Genomic DNA, 26973 nt, shown 5'->3' on the forward strand with positions numbered 1-26973 from the left:
AGACAGCCATCTCTCCCTCCACATCTCATCCTCTGACTCCGCTGGTCCGCCCCCCCCCCCCCCCCCCCCCCCCACCACCCTGTGGCTCTCAAAGCTTAGCTTTATGTCGATTTGGACAAGGCAGTCTAATTGTTTGGGAAGTCAGTTCTGTCATTTGCATGTAGCAAGCAGCCACTTTCCCAGTTTCAGTGGTTTGACCTTGTTGTACCTGCCAGCCAGAAATGAGATCATCAGAGGAGGAGACGAGAAGCTGACATCTCTCCTCCACCTACCCGTGGCTTTAAGTGATGGTTGTCATAGCAATCATTATGCCACAGAACAGACTCAGTGGGTGAAGGATGGCTTTGAATGCGGCAGCCTCGGGTCACAACCTGGTTATGACAGAACAGATAGAGCTATGAGGGTTGGCAATAGCACACTGTCTGCACAAAGTAAACAGCGGCATCATACATACATTGCGTTGTCCGGTTCGTATAGCTTTCAGGTGCAGCGATGGAGGCAGGCAATGTGTCTTTTTATACCTTGAGGAAAGCGAGGCAGGTATTGCCTTGGTGTAACGGAGAGGGAGAGAGAGCAGCATGGGGCGAACAATGCCTCTCATTCCCATCAGCTGCCCTGGCCAGCATTTAACATGGAGATTGGAAACGGAATAAGCTCTCCCCCCGTCCTCTCTGGACCTGCATGTAAATGAGGTTAGCGGTTAGCATTTCCTGCTGTGCCACGGCAATTCTTCTCTCTCTCTCTCTCTCTCTCTCTCTCTCTCTCTCTCTCTCTCTCTCTCTCGCTCCCCCTCTCGCTCCTTTTTTTTTTATAATGGCCTGAAACTGCCCCCCCCCCCCTCCTTTCCTGGGGAAGGGACCGGGACCAATCCTGATTAGTGTCCCTGTCCTAAGTGACAGGCTAAAATCCAAGCAGGCACTGCCTTGGGCGCCTCTGCCAAACAGCCGTCAACCCAATGCCACCATAAAAAAAGCCATCTTCCCCCCCTCCCCCCCCCCGCCTCAATTCTCAAGGTTCGCTCCCTCTTCCTGCTTGCCCACTCCTTCTCTCCTGCTGTCCTTTCCAAGCGTCTCAAACAGACATCGCCTTTTTCCGCTCCTACACACACACAGTCCCCCTTACATACATGGACATATAGAATTAGCCCTCTCTCTACCCCCACCTCCCGCTGGACCACGCTTTGTACCTCTGCCTTGACTGGCTGCTACAGAGCGGCTGAGTGTCCCTTTGCCAGTAGGGCGATTTACAAACAATGCATTGGATGCTGTACACACTCCCACCTTCCACCCTCCTACTCTCTCTCTCTCTCTCTCTCCTACTCTCTCTCTCTCTGTCTCTCTCTCACACTTCTCTGCTACACACACACAATCACCTCTGTGAGCTGCTACAGTATGGCAGAAAGGCACGCAGCAGGGTGATGGCCTGTTCATTTAGCACTGTTTTCAAAGAATCTACCCTGTCTTGTTGAGAACGGTGCCGTGACATCCAGTCCTGCTGAACGAGCTTACTTTGTTTGACCAGTGACACACATTTATGGGACTATTTCACGTGGCTTTATAATTAGTAGTTTTCAAGACCACATGAAATGGTCATCTTGAACTCAGTTCATGACAAGTTCTGATATGAAGCAAAATATGAGAGGGGTGGGCGCATTGCATTGGTGATTGCCTGCCTAATTCTTATACTTCATGACAGCAACTAGTTACTGTACTCTGTATTTTATATATGAGAGGGCAATGAAACAATAAAGAAGCAGGATTGAAATATGATTGTAGTCATATCACCATACTTGCAGTCATAAATATGGTATCATTGTGCTATCTTTTGGATTTCCTGGCATGTCAATCTGTAAACACAGACAGACTACTGGAGACGCTGCAGGACACTTTGGAAGTGAGCCCTCAGCACAGCACCTTGATCTGGCAGTTTTATGGGTTACACAGGCATACAATTCGAAAACCTTACCTTTGCCCCTAGTGGTCAAATGTGGTAGCATTCTTTCTCACAGAGTCCAGATGGATTGGAGAATTGGCATAAAAGTGTGCCTTGTGAGGGACTGAAAGAAAGCTCTCATTGTGGATTGAATTTACTCACATATGACCCAGGTAGTGTTTGCTCTAGATGTGCTCAGGTAAAGCTTGATCATATGATTTTGATTTTGCCCATTATCGTATGAATTAATAATGTACATCTGATCACATCAATTGTAAACATAGGGCTGGGAAATATAGCTGAAAATGTATCTATGTAAAATATTTCATATATTGATAATTATTGATCATTTTTAATTACCCTTTTTTAAATAGAAATAAAACCCATTTAGTTCATTTTCCTATATCAGCGGTGCCTAGCAGCCAGAGTCAGATTTCACTCTCACGAGAGTAGGAGAGTTGACTGACAAGACGATGGTGGAGCATCTATGTCAAAGCAAAACAAACGATCACAAACACACAGGGGGATAAAACAGCTAAAAAAACATTGATGGCTAGCAGCAGTGCAGAGCTCTAGACTAACTTTTCCACTGGTAGCACTGGCGTTAGCAACCTCCTCAGTTTGTCACTGGTAGCACTGGCATTAGCAACCTCCTCAGTTTGTCACTGGTAGCACTGGTGTTAGCAACCTCCTCAGTTTGTCACTGGTAGCACTGGTGTTAGCAACCTCCTCAGTTTGTCACTGGTAGCACTGGTGTTAGCAACCTCCTAAGTTTGTCACTGGTAGCACTGGTGTTAGCAACCTCCTCAGTTTGTCACTGGTAGCACTGGTGTTAGCAACCTCCTCAGTTTGTCACTGGTAGCACTGGTGTTAGCAACCTCCTCAGTTTGTCACTGGTAGCACTGGTGTTAGCAACCTCCTCAGTTTGTCACTGGTAGCACTGGTGTTAGCAACCTCCTCAGTTTGTCACTGGTAGCACTGGTGTTAGCAACCTCCTCAGTTTGTCACTGGTAGCACTGGTGTTAGCAACCTCCTCAGTTTGTCACTGGTAGCACTGGTGTTAGCAACCTCCTCAGTTTGTCACTGGTAGCACTGGTGTTAGCAACCTCCTCAGTTTGTCACTGGTAGCACTGGTGTTAGCAACCTCCTAAGTTTGTCACTGGTAGCACTGGTGTTAGCAACCTCCTCAGTTTGTCACTGGTAGCACTGGTGTTAGCAACCTCCTCAGTTTGTCACTGGTAGCACTGGTGTTAGCAACCTCCTAAGTTTGTCACTGGTAGCACTGGTGTTAGCAACCTCCTCAGTTTGTCACTGGTAGCACTGGTGTTAGCAACCTCCTCAGTTTGTCACTGGTAGCACTGGTGTTAGCAACCTCCTCAGTTTGTCACTGGTAGCACTGGTGTTAGCAACCTCCTCAGTTTGTCACTGGTAGCACTGGTGTTAGCAACCTCCTAAGTTTGTCACTGGTAGCACTGGTGTTAGCAACCTCCTCAGTTTGTCACTGGTAGCACTGGTGTTAGCAACCTCCTCAGTTTGTCACTGGTAGCACTGGTGTTAGCAACCTCCTCAGTTTGTCACTGGTAGCACTGGTGTTAGCAACCTCCTCAGTTTGTCACAGCAGTGCATGATTTGTTCACACTTTTCTTTCCCTCTTCTTTTTCTCTGGTGGTAGGTGCGCTGGTGACGGGGGGGACTGCTTTTCTTCCCCTCTGCCATGCTGCATCTCTCTGTGTCACATTGAGGCTGTTTACACGTTGTGTCACTTCATGCATCTTGGCAGAAATAACCTGCAATTAATTAGAAATCAGCGCATTTTCAGCAGCACTACCGAGTACTATGCAAAATACTGTAGAATGTATTTTTAGCATCGCTGGTCACAACTTTAAAAGAGAGAGAGAATTGAATGGCTGGTCGCAACTTTAGATTTTTATGCCTCCGCCAGCGATAGCCAGGCCGGAGGCATTATGGATCCGGGTTGTCCGTCCATCCGTACGTACGCGATTAACGCGATTAACCTGAACGCCTTGACGAAATTTCATCAAATTTGCCTCAAACATCGACTTAGACTCAAGGATGAACTGATTAGGTTTGGGTGGTCAAGGTCACTGTGACCTCTCGAACGCCATTTTCAAGCTTGTTAACGCGATATCTCAGGAATGCCTTGACGGGAGTTTCATCAAATTTGCCTCAAACATCGACTTGGACTCAAGGATGAACTGATTAGATTTTGATGGTTAAAGGTCAAAGTTCAAGGTCACTGTCACTGTCTGTGACCTCACACCCAATTTCCAAGCTCTGTAACGCAACATCTCAGGAGTGCCTTGACGGAATTTCTTCCAATTTGCCTCAAATGACGATTTGGACTCAAGAATGAACTAATGGCGGAGGCATAAATAGTATGTTGAATTTATTCAACATACTATATATGACACAGAATTGTTGATGCATACAATTACACATGTTTTGCAGCAACATGTCGTTCCTGTCTGATCCAAACATTGATGTAAATGTAGTCGTCTTCGATGGTTACAGAGAGTATTCTTTGCATGGCTGGTTCAGAACTTTACGAGAGAGAGAGAGAGAGAGAGAGAGAGAGAGAATCGGGGCTGAGCAAAAGCGATGTGACCACGACCAGGTGAAATTGTTACTCGCACACTCTCAAAAAATGGTCGCAGTCTACTCTAGAGCCCTGCAACACTGCAGCAGAGACCGATACAGCTCACCTTGACGGGGTAGCTTGTTCCTGAGAGCAGTATCAACAGGTAGAAGTCCGCTACAACACGACGACGACGACGACCATACATGAATAAAAAAAGTTAGTCCAATGCAAATCCCGACTCCGGATATCCACGCTCAGTGACTACCTTGACAGCTGAGTCGTAGAGCAGTTAAATGAAAAGTAACGATAGACTGTTTATGAGCCAGCTAGGGAGGGAGCATGTTTACTTTTTTCCCCATGCTACCGTGAGTGAAACTTTCAAGCGTTTTCTCATTGTATTGTATTATATTGCTGTTTTATCGCCCAGCTGTTTTATCGATTTCCAGCTGTAGCAAACTTTTTTTATGGCAGTGGTGTTTTGCCGAGTGTGGAAGTATTGAAGACTCTGTGCAATGATTTCTGATTTTATTTAATCTCGTTGTTTTACGTTTGCTGCCAGCAAGTGTCGTAAAAGGGTCATGCAGACATGGGATTCAGCTACTTATTATTCATGAACCCTTTCAGCCAATGAGTGCTGATTAGCCATAGTGCTAGCATGGACATGTAGCATGAATTCCATGAAAGAGAACTGTGGGAATAGCATGATCCTCCCATGCACTACGTCCTGCCGGTGAAACAGCAGGGGGAATTGACCAAGTACAATTGGGGAGAGAATGGAATGGAATCTGAAAAGACAAAAAAAAAATCTAAGAAAGAGAAAAATAAGCGCGAATTCGCAAAAGCTGCAACAAAATACCGGTACGCGAATTGCAGGATGACAGGGGCAGCCCACGCCCACCTTATGTCTGTCTCTGCCACCCTGCATTATGGAATTCCCGCATCCCCCACCGCCACTTTTAGCTAATTGGCATGCTCACACAAACACACACCTGACTAGTGCTGCCTGCAACTATCGATTCTTTTAGTAATCGAGTATTCTACCGAATAATCCATCGATTAATTGAGTAATCGGATAAGAACCCTTTTTTGTGTTTTCAGTAAGCGTCCGTGAGAAACACAGTCTCTAAATGCCGCGTCGAGGCGAATCATTTTGGCCTCGATCATTTTAATTATTCGAGTTATTCGAGGTACTCGAGGAATCGTGACAGCTCTACACCTGACCTCCATGCACACTTGACCTCCATGCCAAATTTCAGCCTCCTGCCTCTGCCACCCTGTATTTTGAAATTTTCACTGTTACCCGTCTCTCTCTACCTACAATACATTTTTTATGGGAATTCTGGACAAAATCATATCGAACAATGAAAAATATTTTCATATGTGGGTCAGAGAGACACAATATCATCAACTGGGGGTCTGTGGCCATAATGCATAGTACTATCAGAGGTCCTTAATATGGAGAAGTTTGAGAATCACTGTACTAGTGAGCCTACGTTGTCCTATTCTTGCCCCAGAATGCATTTTGTAGCTCTGTGTCCTTAGTCTTTGTTTTGGTGGCTCCCTCTTCTCTTGTGTCCACGGCACGCTGTATTCTTTCTCTGTACTCCCCTCTGCTTCATCTCTTTCCACATCTTCATAAATGCTCACAATGGCATCACAGTCTGCTGAATCTGCTGTAACTTTATAACGGTATCTAAGTTAACGTTTTGTATTTGTAACATCGGTTGGTAAAAGGCACAGCACCATACATTTGACAAATGAGCAGCTCATTTCATTTTCACCTTTGCGCGCCACGGATATATTCTCTCTGCCAGTTTGCCTAAAACTTCAACTTGTCTTTGGAGTGCTGCTTTGTTAATGTCGACATCACGTTAAAGTTACTGTTGTTTTTGCGCTACAGCGGCGAGCGTACCTTTTAGCGAACAGTCCACGTTACTGTTTGCATGCCTTCAAGTTCACATCATTGTAATCTGTCTCGGCTAGCGAGAGACGCTGCTTGCTGCATGTTACAGCATTGACTGCGGTCACACCAGACCAGAGAGAGGGGGCTTGCGTCAGGCTAGCGAGAATAACAGTAAGACTTCTGGTCAGACCTTTTCTCAACAGTCACGTGACATCGTGATGTCACACCTCTGCTTCCGGAATACATTTTTATGCCTCAACTTTCCACTGCTCCTGAAGCGGGGGCCCTCTCTGTCAACTTTCCGCTGCTCCTGAAGCGGGGACCCTCTCTGTCAACTTTACGCTGCTCCTGAAGTGGGGGCCCTCTCTGTCAACTTTCCACTGCTCCTGAAGCGGGGGCCCTCTCTGTCAACTTTCCACTGCTCCTGAAGCGGGGGCCCTCTCTGTCAACTTTACGCTGCTCCTGAAGCGGGGGCCCTCTCTGTCAACTTTACGCTTCTTTGCTGTGGTTCATGTCTGCCAGCCAATGGGACATTTCTGTTGTTAGGTAACCGTTAGTTTGCTGTTTACCATCTGAAAACTGCGTATTCTACTTGGGCCACATATAGTATATTTTGAAGACAAGCCGAGGGCCATTTAAAATCGGTCTGCGGGCCACAATGGGCCCCCGGGCCGGATTTTTGGACATGCCTTTGTAATGTAACATTACAACCACGGAGCTGGAATAAAACAGACACATATTTCCAGAACCTACCACTCAGTCCTAGCCTGGGTAAACCCAGCCTCCACGTGACCTCTATCTATGTGCTATGATAGCACATAGATAGTTTACCCAGGCTAACTCAGTCCAACCTCCTCGCTAACTCCCCTCCAAGCCATCGTGAGGCGTTATTATGAAACCCCCAGCCCTTGCAGAGAATATCCTCTGCTACATGTGAGAGTATCTCCTCCGCTACATGTGAGAGTATCTCCTCCGCTACATGTGAGAGTATCTCCTCCGCTACATGTGAGAGTATCTCCTCCGCTACATGTGATTGTGTGTGTGACTGTGGCGGGGGCTGATGATGTGTGAGGGGTCAGAGTGGGGTGAAAGGCCATGTCCTAAGCCCCGCCCCCCAGCTACCCCAAGATGAGACGTTGATTTGCTTTTTTTTTTTATCAAGTAGAATTCTAGGGGCTTAGTTCCCCTTTAACTAACTTGTAAATGAAATAATGCTGAAGTTGAACAAGTCATCAGTTTGCTGGGGACCCCTGGAACACCTTCAGGGACCCCTGGTGGTACCCAGACCTCATGTTGAGAACCACTGCAATAGAACATATTAGCCATTTAGCCTTACTGACTTCCATGCAGTGCAGGTCTCTGCCCCACAGCAAGTTGTCTCTGACTATAATGGCTGTAACGCCCCCGAGTACAGGTTGAGTAAACAATACATCATTAAGTATTTAAAGGAAGAACTAAGAAAGATATTGTGTGCTGTTGTCAGTTCAAATTTCCTCACAGGTGAAATTGTGGATATTTTTTGGCCTGTTGCATCTCCATGTAACAACTCCAACAGTCCCCCCCCCCTGTATGTGGTTGTGTGAAGTGTGATGTATGTGCTTGCTTGCCCGTATTCAGTTTCACAAAGGAGAATGCCACCCCCACATGTGCTATTCCTATGAGATAGAACGGCCCCATCAGTGTTTATGAGCGTGAAAAACTCTTTTTCAGAAATTAGAATCCAGTGAACCAAGACTTCAATATGTGATGTATAGCATGCCAGGCACTGCACTGCCAATGAGTGGGAGACTGACTTTGTGCAGGCATAGTGTTCTTGACCTTTGACATTTAATAAATACATTTAAATGATAGTACAGTAGTAGTGCTATCAGCTCTGAACCACAAAGATCTGATCTGATCTCCAGAAAAATCATTGTGGCTATTATTGTCAGTCACATTTTCTCCCATGTTATTTCATTGATGTGGGCAACCTTGCCTGGCACGAGATCTACCTTTCACATGACAGACTATGCTGCTGAGATGATCTAACAGCACCTGTCAGATTCAGTCAAAAGTAGTGCCTGACAGATATATATATACTGTATATATATACTGTGTGTGTGTGTGTGTGTGTGTGTGTGTGTGTGTGTGTGTGTGTGTGTGTGTGTGTGTATATATATATATACTGTGTGTGTGTGTGTGTGTGTGTGTGTGTGTGTGTGTGTGTATATACAGTATATATATATATATATATATACTGTGTGTGTGTGTGTGTGTGTGTATATACAGTATATATATATATATATACTGTGTGTGTGTGTGTGTGTGTGTGTGTGTGTATATATATATATATACTGTGTGTGTGTGTGTGTGTGTGTATATACAGTATATATATATATATATACTGTGTGTGTGTGTGTGTGTGTGTGTGTGTGTGTGTGTGTATATATATATATATACTGTGTGTGTGTGTGTGTGTATATACAGTATATATATATATATACTGTGTGTGTGTGTGTGTGTGTGTGTGTGTGTGTGTGTGTGTGTGTGTGTGTGTGTGTGTGTGTGTGTGTGTGTGTGTGTGTGTGTGTGTGTGTGTGTGTGTGTGTGACCCGGACGACCAATAAAGTTTATTGTTAAACTCAAGTCATATCTTGTCAAGTGTTCGATTTTTGAGGGATCATTGCAAAATTGTCTGCAATATAATGTGTATATATAATATAAGAATATCGGCCGATATATCGATATGTATCGGAATTTTTTTACTGCATAATATCGGTATCCGCATTGGACACAAAAGTCCAGTATCGTTTGGGCTCTAGTAAAAAGTATGACTCATCATAACCACAATTAGGCAAGCACAGAACAAGCCATTCATAATAAACTATCTTCTCTGGCACAGAGTTTGACAATAAGGATTGCCCAGTGGCCCAGGGCCAGTAAGACATTGGGGCCAGTTGATTGGTCAGGCCAGTGTCTGTGGCGGAAGAAACAGTTTCTGCTCTTTCTATTTCTCACCTAGTAATAAGCTGCTTTGCCTCTCTGCTCTGGCACTGGCCTACTCTGCTTTCTGTTCTGCTTTCTGTTGTGTTTTTCCTACCCAATCAGATTGGATGCCACCTCAGAAGAATTAGTCAGGGTCCGGCAATGTGGCGAGTTGTTTGGAGCGGACATGGTGGGGTGGCCGCTGTTTGGAATTCAAAGTGAAAAGTAAAAGCCTGTTTCTTTTTCATGGACGTGTGTGTCCTTGAGTTGAAGTTAATACATCTGTCCTGTACTTACTTACCCTTCATCAGGTGTGGCTTTTCAGTTTCGAAAAAATATTGGAAGCGTGGGAGCTTCTTACTGATGTTTTATTTTACTTTTTTAAAGTTGTACTAGACAAGGCTTGTATGTGTAAATACACAAGTTTTATGAGCCTAAATCACCATCAGCGTCCCATGAGTGTGCTGCTGTGTGCAGATAACACTCTTGATGATGAAGTCCTCAACATTTCAAACACTCTCCCTGCCTTATGTGGCCAATTGAAAGGATGTATCGCGCTAGTGAGCATCAAGTTAGTGCAGTGAGTAGAGACAATGTCCTTCAACTGGAACACCTGGGTTAAAGCGCATTCGTCTGCCTTACTGAAGTGCCCTTGAGCAAGACACTGACTGAATCCCCACCAAATCAAGGGTTGTGGAGCTGACCCTCTGCTCTGACCTCCCTGTGGGTGGAGAGAGACACATGACCACCATATAGGAAAGCTTTTGCAGACACATATTGACTGTTGGTCAGTGATCCACCCAGTGGCACCTGTATTGGTATCTAAAGCCTCTTTCACACATAGTTCCTAGTAAATGACTGGGCTAACCTTTCAGGTGCTGCTAGTGATTTTCACTATTCACACATGTCGCTACATTCAGGAACATTTCTGCAACAAGTAGTTGGAAAGGCAATTGTTGTTTTTTTAATTTGTGCCATGTGAATGACTATTTTATATCATACTCATTGAAAGTTTTTTTTTAGATTATGCATTGCTAACTGTGCAATACACATTTTCATTGAAATGAGAAGTATGTTATGTACAAATGTGCTCAAACGGCATTGTTCCATGGGGAACCCTATGTTACTTACGGGGGGGGGGTGCGTCTATTGGTGACCACAGCTATTAGTAGGAGGATTATTAAGTTATTCCTAACCACTATGGCTTAGCCAGAAAAGCTAGCTTCTACTGTTAGCGCCCATTCTCCGAAGCCACATATCTTTAGAATATTCTGACACTAAAATGGCATTTTTCAGAAAGACGGATCAGGAGAAAATTAAACTTGTTCAAGACCTGTTCCTATCACAGCAACACACTCTCGCAAGATTTGGCAACAGGAACTCATGTTAGCAGGGAGCGATTAGCTAAAGCTAAAGCTGAAGTTCGTTCATGTAGTAGCTAAATTTGTGGCTAGAATTTGTTTTCTTTAATGGAATATCTTAGTTTCAACTGTATTGAGCTATCAACGGGCAGCTTTGTGTTTATATGTGTGGTTTGTGTGGAGTTTGGGAACTCACGATCTCTATTTCAAGTTAGCTTGCTAGGTCAGCACTAACCCCGCGTCACCAGGCACAGTCCTCTCACAACACTTCAGAGGAGAGGTGACCACGTGACCATTTGGGAGACTTGCTGCTACCATTTGTTAGAATTGGTGGAGCCTGCGGTGAATCATCTAGATAGTAATAGAAGATCTATGCTGCCACTCTCTAGTGCCTTTTAAACATGAACTCTGGATCTTGTCAGGCTACAGAGAACAGGATATTTTCAGGTTTTGCCTTTCTAAACATGAGGGGTCTTTGTTAAGAAACAACTGGATATGAGCCGTTTTTTCTGCCAGTGGGCGGGGGGGGGGGGGGGGGGCGTGGTGGCGCGGTAGCATGTATCAAACACAAGAAATGTGATAGGAAACAGCTTTAGCGCCTATGAGGCAGTCAAAATAGTGGTCGCACCGTCGTCAATCACTGTGGGTGATTTGCTGCAGTGGCAACTAGTCATATCTGACTACGGTAGTTTTAAATGTATTTCTCCCCACAAAAGTTTGATAGCCTATGTTTCCTAAATAAACGTTTTGAATCCATTTATTTCTCTATAGTCCATTCTTTATAGCCTCTATAGTCGTAGTCGATCTTATTTATTCCAGTGTTGTCATTAAGAGGCCGATTTCGCAGCAAGAATATTTAATTGGTCGGCACGTCGTTCTCGGTAAAGGAGCTTTCGTTATTGAAACAGACAACCTCCGCTAAATTGACAGCCTACGTCGGGTCGCTTTCGCTTTTGACGGCGGCAGGCACGCTTCTGGTTCTTTCCTGCCGTCTTGCTGGCCTGAAGTAGGCTACTTGTCGTTGCATGATCTCGATTAAAAAAAAGGACTGGCCTAGCAAGGGATGTCTGTTTTGACATTTCAGTTTCCTCCTGTGTGTTTCCTCACAGCGGGTCCAGCGCTGGCCGGCGGGACTGATGCTGCTTGTGTGGCTTTTAAACGGTGCTCTACACTAACGAAAACGTCTGCTATATTTTTATTTTTATTTTTCACCAACACTCAACATACAGGGGGCGGAAAAACTAGTGAACGTGAAGTGCAGTGAAGTGAGTCACGAAGAGCCTCTATGGCAGATCTGCGGATAATGACCTGCCACTGTTTAACTGCACCTCCTTTTGCGCGAATCCGGATCTTACACCGGCGAGCGAGGTGAATAAGATACGGACTTGCGGGAGTGCGCGTAGGCCGGCTAATTGTTGTTTAACATGCAGGCCAACCGGCTAGGAGCGGGTTATAATACGGATTCCACTGCATGTTAAGAAGTGGCTTCTCTGTCTCCATCTCTCGGCGCAAACACACTGGAAACAGAAGCCTGCCACGCGTCAATTCAGCTCGAGCAGGATGCCGGCCGTTGGCACCAGAAGCACTCTGTTTTGCACCACATCGGTTACAACTTGTACTGCCTGGCTGGCTGCACATAATAACTCGCGGCTCGCGTCAAAAATAGACCAGATGCGGAAACTCTCGATGCAGGGCGCGAGCCACCTGCGCCGCGGCCTTCTGTGATCGCTCTAGTCTGTTAACACGTTCAGTGCCAGCGACGCCATATGGCGTCATTAGAAATTTACCGTACAGTGCCAGCGACGCCAAATGGCGTCATAACTCCAAATTGTTTTTTTGACGGGGGGGTGTCGATCTAAGCTTCTTACGTCGCCTCTAACAATATTGTAGCTATTGGAGGTCGATAACCTATTTTACAAACCCATTAGGTGGCGACAGCACTCTCCTGATCAGAGAAAAAGGAGCCAAACACACAGAAATAGTCACTGGGGAAAATGAGGAAATCGCATCGCATCCGTCCGTATGCATCGACGTGCCTCCATAAACGAGCACAACGCCAGCTGTGCCCCCAGCAGCAGCATCCGCTGTCACAACTGAGCACCTCCATGTACGCTGCAACAGCACATTCACATAATCAGCCTTATTATTCCGAACTGGAAGCATGCCAGCCCGTGACAAACACACGCGGAACCAAAAAGCTGAATGTCGCGCACCATTCACTGTGTGTGCGCAGCAAACTCAGCAGAGACTGAGAGCCACCAGACACATAAGACACACCCAGGAGGCGTGTGCAGTTGAGGGGGGGGGGGGGGAGCACGCAGAGCAGCAGAGCAGCATACACTTCACCCAGACAGACCCAGACATCAGAAAATTAGCTTCAGAGTCAGTGATGTGCTTGAAATGTTTAATTTCACAAAAGGCTCATTATCTCAGCTCGTAGAAAAAAAGGGATGTTTTTGCTTCAATCAAGCTATCTTCTCCGGCTCATAACTAAAGAACGGAAAATGGGATCAATAAACTTTTTTTTGCAGGTGATAGAAGAGAGTCTCATCGTTATTTGTGCGTGTTCAGTGTTTACATAGTAATTATTAAAAAAATTATATGACTGTTTTAAAATGCATTGCGGCCTATGTGGCACAGCAAGCAACCTTTTGCCCAAGGGCCGTGGCACTCAAAGTGTTAACAAAGATGCTTCCAGACTGATCATTCGCCTCGCTTCCACGTCTGTTCTGTTTCCAGTGTGTTTGCAGCACCACTCTGTCTCTCTCTCTCTTGATCACTCTGTCTCGCTCTCTCGCTCTCTCTCTCTTTGTCTCTCTCTCTGTCTCTCTTGCTCTATCGCACTTTCTCTTTGTCTCTCTCGCTCTCTCTCTTTCTCTCTTTTTCTCCCTCGCCGAATCGTTTCCGTGCAGCCCGGCAGCAAATGCTTTGCGGACCGGCACCGGTCCGCGGCCTGGGGGTTTGGGAACCACTTGTCTACGGTAGTTTCGTAGCTTCTCCCCACTGTCTGATTTGGCGTGGCCCTGAAGCTTGGGCGAGGCTCCGTGGCTGGCTTACATGTTCCTATGTTGTTTTGGAAATCCATTCCCAAAATGTGGTAGTGTTGCGTGTAGATCTGGTATCTATGGAATTTCAGCATTGTCAATGAATGTCAGAAGAGTCTCTTACTGTGGCTTGTTTCCATTAGCTAACGTTAGCACCTCTCAGCTAACATGTAGCCACAATTAGTTCAGATAGTAGCCACTAACGATGACATAGGATAGTGTGTTCACTAACATAGACGGAACTGTTTGACTGAAGCCCATTGTCCAGTGTCCACCGGCTGCAGTACAACGTTGTGGCAGCGCTGGGGAGCACCACAGCTTCCAGAATAGTAGGTCTCCTCACAGACCCTCCTGCCGAGGGCAAATATGACTCTCTTAAAGCTCACCTCCTAAAAACATTTGAACTGTCTGCATTTTTCAAGATTTCATTGTTAACAGTAATGTACAGTTTGCTGACGTCACCTAGTACTATCAAATTTCTACCCCATTTCAACCAATCATATCACGACATGCAGCTGTCAATCAAATCTTCATTTCAGGATAATTCTCTCTTCCAAATGAAGTAGAAAATGGCGCCTAGTGCCTGTCATCTGGCAGAATTCCTATCCCATAAACTAACTACCGTAAATTCCGGACTATAAGCCGCGGCTTTTTTCCCGTTTTTTGGCCTTTTTTGCCCCCTGCGGCTTATATAACGGTGCGTCTTATCTATGGATTTTTTCAAAAAAAAAAAAAAAAATCTCTCTTTTTTAGCACTCTTTCTAACTATAAATCCACTTCTGTTTTAATTTCCTCTCTTGCCCTCTTTTAACAACATAACATAACATAACATAACACAACACAGGTAAGCAGAAAGAAAAAGACGAAGCAATCACGCCATGAATGAGGAAATGACTCACCTGCTGGAGGCTGGAGATACACGCTTGGGCTAAACTTTTACTCCGTGAAACACTATCGATTAAGTCCGACATCGCTCAGAGGTTTTGAGCAGCTTGAAAACAAGTTTGAAAACGTGCAGAAGTCCATCCACTCACTCACTAAAGAAACTAAGGCAACCGTGAACAGAGTTTATAATGCGGAAAAGCGCATCCGCGCACTGGAGGACAAAAACAACACAGTGAGTCCGAAAATGCATAAAATGCAAAATCGAAACCCTGTACACGCAGGTTGATGACTTAATCAGCAGGAGTAAAAGAAATAACATTCGCCTGATCAATGTAAAAGAGGAGCTGAGATTGGTGACATGGACGCTTTTGTGGCAAAATCCTGTGTTACATCCTGGACCTGAAGGAAGGCGAGAAACCACCAGAGGTGGACAGGGCACACCGGGCGCCTCGGCCACGTCCAGACCCCGGCCTGCCACCGAGGGCCATCTTCATCTGCCTACTCCGCTGGCCCGACCGTCAACTCATCCTCCAGGCTGCGGGGAAGAAGCCCCTCACCTGGGAGGGTACGCGCTTTTTCGTCGGCAGGACCTCTCCGCGTTGGTGCAACAGAAACGCGCAACATACAACAGCATCATCGAGTCAATGGATATCGCTTTGGCGTACTGTACCCAGCGAGACTCGTCATAACCAGACCGGACTATCTTTAGCACTCTTTCTAACTATAAATCCACTTCTGTTTTAATTTCCTCTCTTGCCCTCTTTTCACCACACCGCGGACACTGTGTGCCCAGCGGCGGAACAAGAGCTCAAAGTGAAACTGCCGAATATCTTTTGAGTTGGACTGGTCAATAGTACTGTGAGTAACTAAAATAAAAAAATAAAAAACGGAATTCTCTCTTCTTTAGCACTCTTTCTAACTATAAATCCACTTCTGTTTTAATTTCCTCTCTTGCCCTCTTTTCACCACACCGCGGACACTGTGTGCACTGTAAAAAAAACAAAAAATACCACAATGTGTGATTTTGTCTGGGGATTAGTGACCTGACTTTTGTTTTGTTGAAATGTTAATAAATGGGAGCTTCCCCAAACAGCCTCTCTTTCCCGACAATCCCCTCTGTGCACGAAGCCTTACATATGGTAATTAAACATCAAAACACCCGCGGCTTATAGACCGGTGCGGCTTATAGAAGAAAAAAATAGTCACCTTTGAAGGTGCGGCTTATAGACCGGTGCGTCTTATAGTCCGGAATTTACGGTACTAACTTGGCCAATTGTTAGAAACATGAACAAAAACCAAAACTATAATCTCTAAGAATGCAAAGAAATGTAACTGGCTCGTTAAAACGCGCATTCCAGGGATATCGTATTTACAGCAGCGATAATGGCGCGCGCATCCGAGAGCTTGGTTGTCAGGGGTCGCACTTCGGAGATTCCAGGCCGACGTGCTGCACTCGCCGCTCGGCAACACGAAGGCAGCTGGCTGCCTGCGGCTCGCTGAGCTCCACTCAGCCACTAACCTCATTGGCCAAAGCCCAATCCAGTCCCCAGAATTGTCAAATAAAATCATCGACATGATACTATGACCCGCCTCTCAACCTGTCATCTTAGACAAACTATGTTTTCAGTCTGAAACGGACTCATATGCACGTGACGAACGGGTTCAGTTCGACTTTAAGACTAATCAGGCGAGACCTTATTAATGCTGGTACTAGCTGAATTCTGTTTTTGCTTTCCCTCCTCCATAGGGAGGACACACATGTATGGATTCAGTGTGTGAACATAGGAAGGACATCAATAGTGTTATCTCCTAAGTGTTGACAACATGTTTTAAATAGACTTTAAATACTAGTGCTTCCACCTTTTAGTCGATTAGTTGCACAGCCTGTTTGGTTGTAATGGTCTCACTCCATGCCATGACATTTAGATTTTTCATTTGATTTGATTTATTCAAGCGTCATGCACTCCACATGCCCACAACCCCCATGGGTTTACAAGACACACATAAAACACAACACCGACACTTGACATGACACTTTTGCCCGCACAATGGAAATTGGCACTATCTTAATTTATTAACAAACATGGCAAAATGACAAAACTAGCTATTAATTGCGGGAATTGCACAGCACATTGCAATAGCACAAGATCATGCTACCAGCAGCGCAAACAAAAAAGGTCATTCTCGCCAATGTTTTGTATCTTCATCTAACGGATGAACAGTCGGATGACATTACAAGATAGATAACGGGTCAGGAGTTCTTCTTTGGAATATGTGAACGAGGGCTTTGTGAATCATTTGTGACTTTTTTGACACTATTGTTTCCACCTTATGTTGAGAAGCGGGTCTGTTTCATCCATTGCAAACATCACAACACAAATGCATGTAAAACTCAGCTGAGTTCTGCTGTCACATGCTGCAAGTCCTTGTCCTTGTATCAAAGGCCCAGGGCTGAATCATTCTAGGGCAGGACAATAAAGTGACAAATGAAATGTAGCCGTTTTCCTCTTTAATCACAAATCTTTGCAATGTTGTCGGTGTTTTGCTGCAAAGATGCAATAGACATACCGCATCTCTCCCTCCAGCACTTTAGGTCCATAGCTTTGATGACACATCTGAGATGATGAGCATGTGGGTTTTTTTTTAAACATGAGATGCTAAAAATGGAAGGGAAAAATAAACCAGGGGGTAAAGGGCGCTCCATCTGCAATGAGGAATTTCAGAGGTCTGGGGCTCTCAGTCGTCTCATTCTCTTCCAAGAACACTTCTCCTTCCTGTTTCACCTCTGGCATCCTGCCCAAAGTACCCACAAACCACGGAGGCCAAGGCCCAAAATACACAGATGGTAATTTGCACTACATTTCAATACGACTCGACCACCATTATATATAGCCCTGCTGCCTGAACCCTGATCCGCACTGCGAGTGTCACCTCACCTCAGATTCCAACTAAAAGATCTGGCTCTTTTGGTTGTCTTTGTCGCAGACTGCCAGTTGGACAGCATAACAGGTTTATATTATAAAGATTTGAAATGGTGGGGAGTTGGATAAGCGGAACCTTGATCGATACACGGGAGGAATTTTTAGTCTGGATCAAGACGGTGTCAGCCTACCGATGACTAGATGTGTGTATAATGGTTTTACTAACTCCACTGTCTGCTACATGTACAGTACTGGCTGCTAAGAGGAGAGTCTATCAGAGCCTCGGTGCAGCTTTTTGTATGGTGTTACAGTACTTCCTAAATGCACAGGGCATCAGTCCAGCACCAAGATCAACAAGAGACAATGATCTGCCTGCTAGTAGTGCCTACTGCCTACTGCCTACTGCCTACTGCCTACTGCTGTAATGACATCTTGCCTCCACTGACCACTGATCTTGCCCGCTATGCTCTCTCGTTATGCTCTCTGTCTCTCGTTGCTCGTCATCTTTCATCTGCTTCATATTAGAAATAACATGATGATGGATAAACTCTCGAGCAATTATCACGTTGCTCCTCCAAACGAGCGAGAGAAAAACAACTACATTTAAGATTGATGACCCGTAAATTCATGTGAAGGGGGAGGAATTTTATGTCTGCTAGCTTAGCCACATCCAGCTGGTTATATTTAGAGCATCTGAATTTTTTTTACATGGTATTCCAGGGTAGTGAGACATAAGGGATAGGGATAGAGGGAGAGAGAGAGAGAGAGGAGGTGTGAAAGAGAGCAAGCAAGTGAGAGATTACGAGAAGGGAAGAGATCCCCGATCCAATGCGTCCCAATTAATGGAATTACGGTAGCTTCTTCGTCGGGAGAGCTGTTGGTCATTTGCAGAGACGTGAGGCCGCCGGACGCTCGAGCGTCTCTCCCACCATATTGTCCAGCGAGCGCTAATAAGGCAGACCTGACCGCCGGGCGCGCTCATTAGCATAGCCCGCGGCCGTGGCAACCCCCGCCAAGGGCCCAGCCGGACACTTAATTACCAGCGCGGCTCCTTCCTCACCACATCCACACTCACTCACTCCCTTCCTCCCTGTGTCCTCACCCCCCTGCCCTGCCTCCTTAACCCCCGCCCACACGCACACACTCACACACACACACACACACACACACACACACACACACACACACACACACACACACACACACTGCCTTCCCCTACCAGTCATACAGTAGCAGGCAAGATGTGAGGAGAATCAGTTCAGGTGCTGTGTGTGTGTGTGTGTGTGTGTGTGTGTGTGTGTGATGCGATGGCTTTCGTCTCTCGCTATGTTGTGGTAGTCTTTAAAGTTTTGACAGCTTTTATGGTTTGCCGGTCTGCAGCCTTTGCAGTTTTCGGTGATACCCTGACCTGCACCACCACCACTGCTGCTTGTCACCAATCAGTTATTCTTTCTGTTGTGATCTCTCTCTCTCTCTCTCTCTCTCTCTCTCTCTCTCTCTCTCTCTCTCTCTCTCTCTCTCTCTCTCTCTCTCTCTCTGTCGTTGCTTGCTATATTATTAGCTCATGGGCATGACTCTCCTCGTCTCCTCTTGACATCGGCACAGTATTGATGCACCCGCCCAGCCTTAATCGGCTAATGGCCTCCCCTTCTGTCCTGCCCAGCCAAAGTAACCACCTCCATTATCCATCCTTCCATCCATTCCTTCCTTCCCCTTTCCGCCGCCTCTTCCCCCTACGTTGCTCAGGCCGGGGTCCGCCTCCTCTCCTCCTACCCTGCTCAGGCCTGGGGTCCGCCTCCTCTCCTACCCTGTTCAGGCCTGGGGTCCTCCTCCTCTCCTACCCTGCTCAGGCCTGGGGTCCGCCTCCTCTTCCCTCTACCCTGCTCAGGCCTGGGGTCCGCCTCCTCTTCCCCCTACCCTGTTCAGGCCTGGGGTCCGCCTCCTCTCCTCCTACCCTGCTCAGGCCTGGGGTCCGCCTCCTCTTCCCCCTACCCTGCTCAGGCCTGGGGTCCGCCTCCTCTCCTCCTACCCTGCTCAGGCCTGGGGTCCGCCTCCTCTTCCCGCTACCCTGCTCAGGCCTGGGGTCCCCCTCCTCTTCCCCCTACCCTGCTCAGGCCTGGGGTCCGCCTCCTCTTCCCCCTACCCTGCTCAGGCCTGGGGTCCGCCTCCTCTTCCTCCTACCCTGCTCAGGCCTGGGGTCCGCCTCCTCTTCCTGTTACCCTGCTCAGGCCTGGGGTCCGCCTCCTCTTCCCCCTACCCTGCTCAGGCCTGGGGTCCGCCTCCTCTTCCCCCTACCCTGCTCAGGCCTGGGGTCCGCCTCCTCTTCCCCCTGCCCTGCTCAGGCCTGGGGTCCGCCTCCTCTTCCCCCTACCCTGCTCAGGCCTGGGGTCCGCCTCCTCTTCCCCCTACCCTGCTCAGGCCTGGGGTCCACCTCGTCTCCCCCTACCCTGCTCAAGCCTGGGGTCCGCCTCCTCTTCCCCCTAGCCGCCTCCTCTTCCCCCTACCCTGCTCAGGCCTGGGGTCCGCCTCCTCTCCTCCTACCCTGCTCAGGCCTGGGGTCCGCCTCCTCTCCTCCTACCCTGCTCAGGCCTGGGGTCCGCCTCCTCTCCTCCTACCCTGCTCAGGCCTGGGGTCCGCCTCCTCTCCTCCTACCCTGCTCAGGCCTGGGGTCAGCCAGGCCAATGTTCATGCCTGGCTAAGTCACAGAATAGCTGTGTGTGTGTGTGTGTGTGTGTGTGTGTGTGCGTGTGCGTGTGTTTGTGTGTTTGTGTGTGAGAAGGAATATGTTGGTCGGCAGCCTCACGTAAGTCATGTGGTGGGTGACCTGCCGAACAACCTTTACTCCAGTCCCTTGCTCTTCTCTGCCTCCTCTAACTCCCCGCGCGCCCTTTATATTACCAGGGATCGCTGTGTGTGTGACGAGGTGAGCTGAAATCTGCCTGTACTGAGCCCAGCAGAACACACAAATGTATGTGCGTAGTACACACACGCACGTACACACACGTGCACAAACACACACATACACATACACACACCACTCTGGCCTAGAAAAGCCAGTGGCCAAAATAATCCTGCCAAGTTCATAAATGGAGATTGTTGACAGCACTGCATGGTGAAACAATGAACAACTATGCTACCTGTGATGTCCAACTGTTTTTAGCTGTACTCGCAGTCCGTGGGCTGCTTGTCTCTTGTTTTGACAGCTCAACACAACTCATGGATTTCCAAACACTGTAAGCTATAGCGGAGCTACATACCACTATTTTTAGTTCCTCAGAGTAGATCTCTGTGTGGTCAGGCTTCAGGGAGTTTATTCTAGCCGGTCTTAAATTCTATAGGCCCGCGCGCGGCGCTCAGCCTCGTTCTCTGTAGCCTCCGCTGTCGCTCTCACTCGTACTATCTCTCTTTGTCTATATTATGCGGTGGCGCTATACTATACGTCTGTGGCCCAGTGGGAGAATCCCCCGCCGCCGCTGCAGCACTGAATCAGCCGTGTGTGAGTGATAACAGATCCGGACTGCTGAGCAGAACCCCCGCAGCTGTTTGTCTCCACATGCAAGTCATCCCCGCCATTACACCGCTAAACGCTTCCCTTTCAGAGGCAGACGCTCGCCGCGCCGCCCCGGCCCCGTATCTCCCAGCTTCCATCACTGAGGGGGGGGGGGGGGGGGGGGGGGGGGGGGGGGGGGGGCGTGCAGTCACTGTCTGTCCCCGAGCCAGCCAGCCACTGTACTGGAGGCAAGGCAGTAGAATGTGTGTCGCGGGGGGGGGGATGCAGTTAGGGGGGAGGGGCTTTAGGTTGCGTTTAATCACATTCTTGCCTGCATATTTGTAGTTAAACGTGTGTGTGCAGCACTGTGCAGTGCACGTGCAATATGTTTGTGCTTGTGTGTGTGTGTGGGGGGTGGGCACACAGCAGTGCACATGCATGTTTGTGCTTGTGTGTGGGGTGGGCACACAGCAGTGCACGTGCATATGTTTGTGCTTGTGTGTGTGTGGGGTGGGCACACAGCAGTGCACGTGCATATGTTTGTGCTTGTGTGTGTGTGTGTGTGGGGTGGGCACACAGCAGTGCACGTGCATATGTTTGTGCTTGTGTGTGTGTGTGTGTGGGGTGGGCACACAGCAGTGCACGTGCATATGTTTGTGCTTGTGTGTGTGTGTGTGTATGGGGTGGGCACACAGCAGTGGTCGCGAGTAGGGAGCTCAGACAAAGCCCCCCTGAGAGCTCGGGCCGGAGACCATGACCTTGGGAAATGTCATCCCGCCCACGGGGTGGCTCGCCTGTGTCACACAAAGCCGCGGCAGCAGAGCGCATCAGTGCACTGTAGCATTCTGGCAGCAGCCTGGCGGTGTAGTGTTGCGTTCAGTTGCCCACCCAACCCCCCCCCCCCCACCCGCCCCCGAGGTTTACCAGTGCACCTAGGGGAAGCACGAGAGTTCAGCCTCAAAGCTGAGACCTTGGGTCAGCAATCTAGCCATTTCCCTCTAACCACATTACAGCCATTAGAGGCTCTGGCTGCTTTCCGCGTGTCACATGGAAGCGGGTCAAGCCCTGCCCTGCATGACTCACTCTCTCTCTCTCTCTCTCTCTCTCTCTCTCTCTCTCTCTCTCTCCCTCTCTTTCATTCCTGTTAACCCTGCTCAGGTGACACAAAGCTTCAAGGGGCATGGGAAATCAGTGTGTCACAATCAGCACAATCTGACGCTCTCTCTCTCACCTCTGTGACAGCCCTATTAAGACGTGAAGAGGGTCATGTGCGCGCCATGTGCTCATCAGTCTTATTATATCTTCAGCAGGTTCTAATAGACGTGGGCTTTTAGATGTTTAGAGGAATGCCCTGTGGCCACTTTTATTGCATAATCCATCGCTTTTGTTTTTGGCATCTGGCATCTGACATCTTGCGTGAGCGTTTTGATTGTGTAAATAGACACGGTATTCTTTTGGCGTCTTGACATCTTGTGTGAGCGTTTTGATTGTGTAAATAAACACTGCTAAGTGTAAGATGGCAGCAGTGTGTGTACAGTTAGTATGTGTGTGTGAGAGATGATGGAGATGAGAAGATGTTGTTAGCCAGTGTGTAGCCCCGTTTGATATCTGTTGCAGCAGCAGAGTAGCGGTCGTAGTAGTATCATCATAGTGGGCTGTGATTGCGGTCACCTTTGTGGACCGTGGTCAGTGGCGCTGGCCAGATGTCAGCCAACTCTTAATGATCCCAACAGGTCGCTGGGCTGGGGTTGCCTGGTAACCACTCTGCCTCTGCCTGTAAACAGAGAGCAGAGGGTCATCAGGGTGAAGACAGTGTGTGTGTGTGTGTGTGTGTGTGTGTGTGTGTGTGTGTGTGTGTGTGTGTGTGTGCGTGTGCGTGTGCGTGTGCAGTGCACATCGATTGTGTGTATTTGTGGTGCGTGTCTGTGAGACATTTTAATAATTATTTTGTTGCTTCATAGTTTTGCAAATGCACGATTGCCCTGTTTGTCCACTAAATTGCATCTGGTTCATATGCATTAGAATCGTGCTCTGTTAAGGTTGTACACAGTAACCCAGAGGAAAGAAACAAACAGTTTTGACATTTTCTTTTTTGCCCAGGCTCGCTGCTTCTGACATATTCTTACGGAGGTTTGTTAATATGTATCAGGAATATTCACTTTTCTTTGTTCGCCCTTGTCTGGCAAGCTGTAATGTTTTGCTTATGAATATTGATACATGAAGTGTATATTAATGACCCTTGGTGACCTTAACCCTATCCTTATTGGCTCCCCGGTGGTATCTGCAGGCTCATGAATATTAATCTAGTTCTGTAACCTCCATTACCCTAATCTTTGCTGTCTAGCCTCCCAGAAGGACCCGTCGTCATGGTAACCCCTTTACTAGGCTCTTCGAGACCAAGGGTGGGAAAAAAAATATGGTTAAAAAAGGACAGAAAAATCAAAATTACTCAACCATCTTGGATGCACCCTGAGGGAAGCTGCCAATATATATAAGAAAAAGGTTGAATTTCCGTTGCAACTCATTTTAGCTGTCTGCTTGCTGTTACCCCTGCTGTGATTGAGCGCTATATTTTTTTTCTTTAGGGCGATTTGATTGGTGCTTGGGCTGGTAATTGAGAAGGCTTAGTTTGGGTAATGAGATGTCTAAATCCTAGTCCTACTTTGGCTTCCTGGTTGTACCAGTGACAGTTGACACATGTAAGATGTATATTTTTTGTCATTTCTAGAGATAATAAAAGCTGCCTGACTGCCATCAGCCAGAGGCTATGGTGACCTCATTTTTTTAACCGTTACCAAATAGGTGCCTGATGTTCACAGTTCTTACTCAGAATTCACAAACTCTGTGTTCTAGCAGAAAGAGTATGCCCAAGTCGGTGTATTAACGAAAGCAATGTGTTGTTGAGGACTTTATTCCTTCCATACAGATACAGATGGTAGATGATGTGTATCCTCCATCACAACATTCTCAGTGCTTTCTTCTCTGTTCCCTCATAGTCAATTGTTTGTCTTTTCTCCTCTCCTAGATGTGGACAGCAACGAGGAGGGAGGGCCTGATGGCGGTCCTGTGGAGGAGGAAAGCTGGTTTGGGAACGCCTCTGACACGCGCTCAGAGTCGTCATCCTACGGAGACGCCCAGGACGAGCTCCTCCTGCCGCGGGGCTCTTCTCCGGACGAGCATCCCGGAGTCGCCGCCGGGTCCGGGGACCACGACACCTCCGGAGGCGAGAGCTCACTGGGTTGCCCCACGCCCGTCCACCGTGCCTCTCTGGAGCTTCTCGGACTGGACGCGGGCGCGTTCTCTGCTCAGGACACACTCTCCTCGGTGGTATCGTCGCTGTACGGCGAGGCGGCCTCTCGCGCCCTGGGGAAGCCCCTCAGCAGCAACCTACGGCGCCTCCTAGAGGCCGGGTCGTTGAAACTTGAAGCCGGGGAGCTGCTGGGCCGGTCGTCCAGGGGAGGCGCCGGGGGAGAGTCTCCTCCCATAGGTCTAGCCCCGCCCCTGACCCTCTCCCCGTCGTCCCACCATGCCCAGCAGCTAAGTGCTCTCGCCCGAAAACTGGCCAATAACAACAACAACAGCAGCTCGGCCTCGGCCTCCCCGGCCTCCTTGGCACCCTCAGTCACGAACATCAAGCAAGAGCCCCATGACCCATTCTCCTCCGTCACTTCTAGCAACGGCAGCGGCTTCGTGTGGGTGGGTGTCGCAGACAAGTGGCCACCGGCCGGCTGCTCGGCACCCTGTGGGTCCAGCCTGTCCCCGGACTCTGCCATCCAGAAGCTCAAAGCGGCAGCAAACGCTGTCCTCCAAGACAAGAACGCAGTGGCCTCGTCCTCCTCCACTTCTTCCTCCTCCTCCTCCACCTCTGCCTCGTCCGCGGTGTCGGCGCTCGGGGGAGGCGGTCGAGGAGAAGACGTGGTGCGCTTTGACGCCTTCACCTCGCCGTTCAGCCCGCAGTCGGCCAGCTCCACCCTCGCAGCGCTTTCCAAGAAAGTCAGCGAACGGAGCCAAGCCTCGTCGACGGCCAGCGCCGCTGCCGACCACCAAGGCTCGGCCAGCTCCTTCCTCTCACTGGTGTCGATGACCTCCTCGGCTGCCTTGCTCAAAGAGGTGGCAGCCAGGGCGGCGGGCAACCTGTTAGCGGAGAAGAAGGAGGGTTCTCCCCTGGCGAGTGCCGGGGTCCTCCAGGAGGACGTGAAGCCCCTCCTGGACAGGAACCAGAAGGCCCCAACACCCTCTACCCCCACCCAGGGCCTGGAGTTGCTGTTGCCCTCCACCCCAAAGGGCAGAGGAAAACCTAGCAGCCAAGCAGGTAACTTACTTGAGCTCTCATCCAATCCAATCCAATACCGCTATGTTCATAGTCGTCGTAGATCTCCATTCAGCTGTTTGCAAAATAATGGTATTCAATATTTTTGAGAGTGAATTGCCAGTTGGAAAGATGTTTTTTTTTCTTCAGTGAGTCATGGTTACAGAACCCTAAAACATGGCCAATTGTTGTCAGTTAAACACAGAAGCTCAAGCAAGGTTATTACAATAAAATGGAAAGACCTTTTACTATTTGTATTGAACAGAGACTACAAAGGATCAAGAGCATTCCTGCGGCACTTGCATGGAAAGTTTTCTTCCTCTGTCACTTTGCCATTTTCTTTTGGAAAACCGTGGTACAAATTTACCTGAAATTCAAGAGATCTTTGTCTGTTTAAAAAAAATGGTTTTGCAACCGGTATGTTTCTTCAAATTACACATGAATTAAAAGTTACTTCAAAGATAATATAGCAATGGAAGTGCAAAACCAAATGGATAAAAATGCATTACTACTGACACGAAACAGTGGATGGTTTTCTCACTATTCCCTAGTTTTGTAATGGTTTTGTTCTCACCTCAGTCACACTGAAGTATCCAGTAGTGTAGTCTCAGTTTAACTGAAGTAGCCAGTAGTGTAGTCTCAGTTTAACTGAAGTAGCGAGTAGTGTAGTCTCAGTTTAACTGAAAAACCAGTAGTCTAGTCTCAGTTTAACTGAAGCAGCGAGTAGTGTAGTCTCAGTTTAACTGAAAAACCAGTAGTCTAGTCTCAGTTTAACTGAAAAACCAGTAGTCTAGTCTCAGTTTAACTGAAAAACCAGTAGTGTAGTCTCAGTTTAACTGAAAAACCAGTAGTGTAGTCTCAGTTTAACTGAAGTAGCCAGTAGTGTAGTCTCAGTTTAACTGAAGTAGCGAGTAGTGTAGTCTCAGTCTAACTGAAAAACCAGTAGTCTAGTCTCAGTTGAACTGAAGTAGCGGGTAGTGTAGTCTCAGTCTAACTGTCAGCCGAGCACAGAGCATAGCGGAGAGAGAACAGCTCTGGCTGGCCTTCTAGTCTGGGAAATGGGCTGTGGGCTCGACGGGGGGTTCCGACTGAGACCTCACTGCCTTCCCAGACCAGCTCGTTTGCGCTGGGATGTGCGCCCTGCCAAAAGGGGGCGGCCAGTGTGCGCTCGGCACAGTGGGGAGCCCTGGAGTCCATATCCATCTCGGCAGCCTCCTCCTGGCTCCAGCCTCCACTAACCAGAGCCCTCTGCACTGATCAGCACAGCAGACCTAAGGCCAAACACATCATACTTTCCACTGACTGGATACAGATGCATGTGCGCTCTCTCTCTCTCTCTCTCTCTCTCTCTCTCTCTCTCTCTCTCTCTCTCTCTCTCTCTCTCTCTCTCTCTCTCTCTTTCACTGTTTCTGTCTCTCTTTTTTTCTCTGTCTCACTCTTTTTCACTGTCTCTGTCTCTCTTTCTTTCACTGTCTCTGTCTCTGTATGTGTCACTCTCTCTCTTTTTCACTCTGTCTCTCTCTCTCTCTCTCTCTCTCTCTGTCTCTCTTTCACTGTTTCTGTCT

At 47.9% G+C, this 26973-nt stretch overlaps 1 protein-coding gene across 1 annotated transcript in view; it reads left to right on the forward strand.

The window, feature by feature from the left end:
• znf827 (zinc finger protein 827) overlaps positions 1–26973 on the forward strand; it is a gene marked incomplete at both ends in the record, with an annotated part of 107080 nt that overhangs the window by 13483 nt on the left and 66624 nt on the right. Inside the window, one exon of the mRNA XM_083656095.1 lies at positions 24125–25411. Coding sequence (XP_083512221.1) covers positions 24125–25411 — 1287 coding nt within the window. The remainder of the gene's footprint in view (positions 1–24124; positions 25412–26973) is intronic.

The sequence above is a fragment of the Poromitra crassiceps genome (genome assembly GCF_964638095.1).
Source record: "Poromitra crassiceps genome assembly, chromosome: 19".
Taxonomy (NCBI): domain Eukaryota; kingdom Metazoa; phylum Chordata; class Actinopteri; order Beryciformes; family Melamphaidae; genus Poromitra; species Poromitra crassiceps.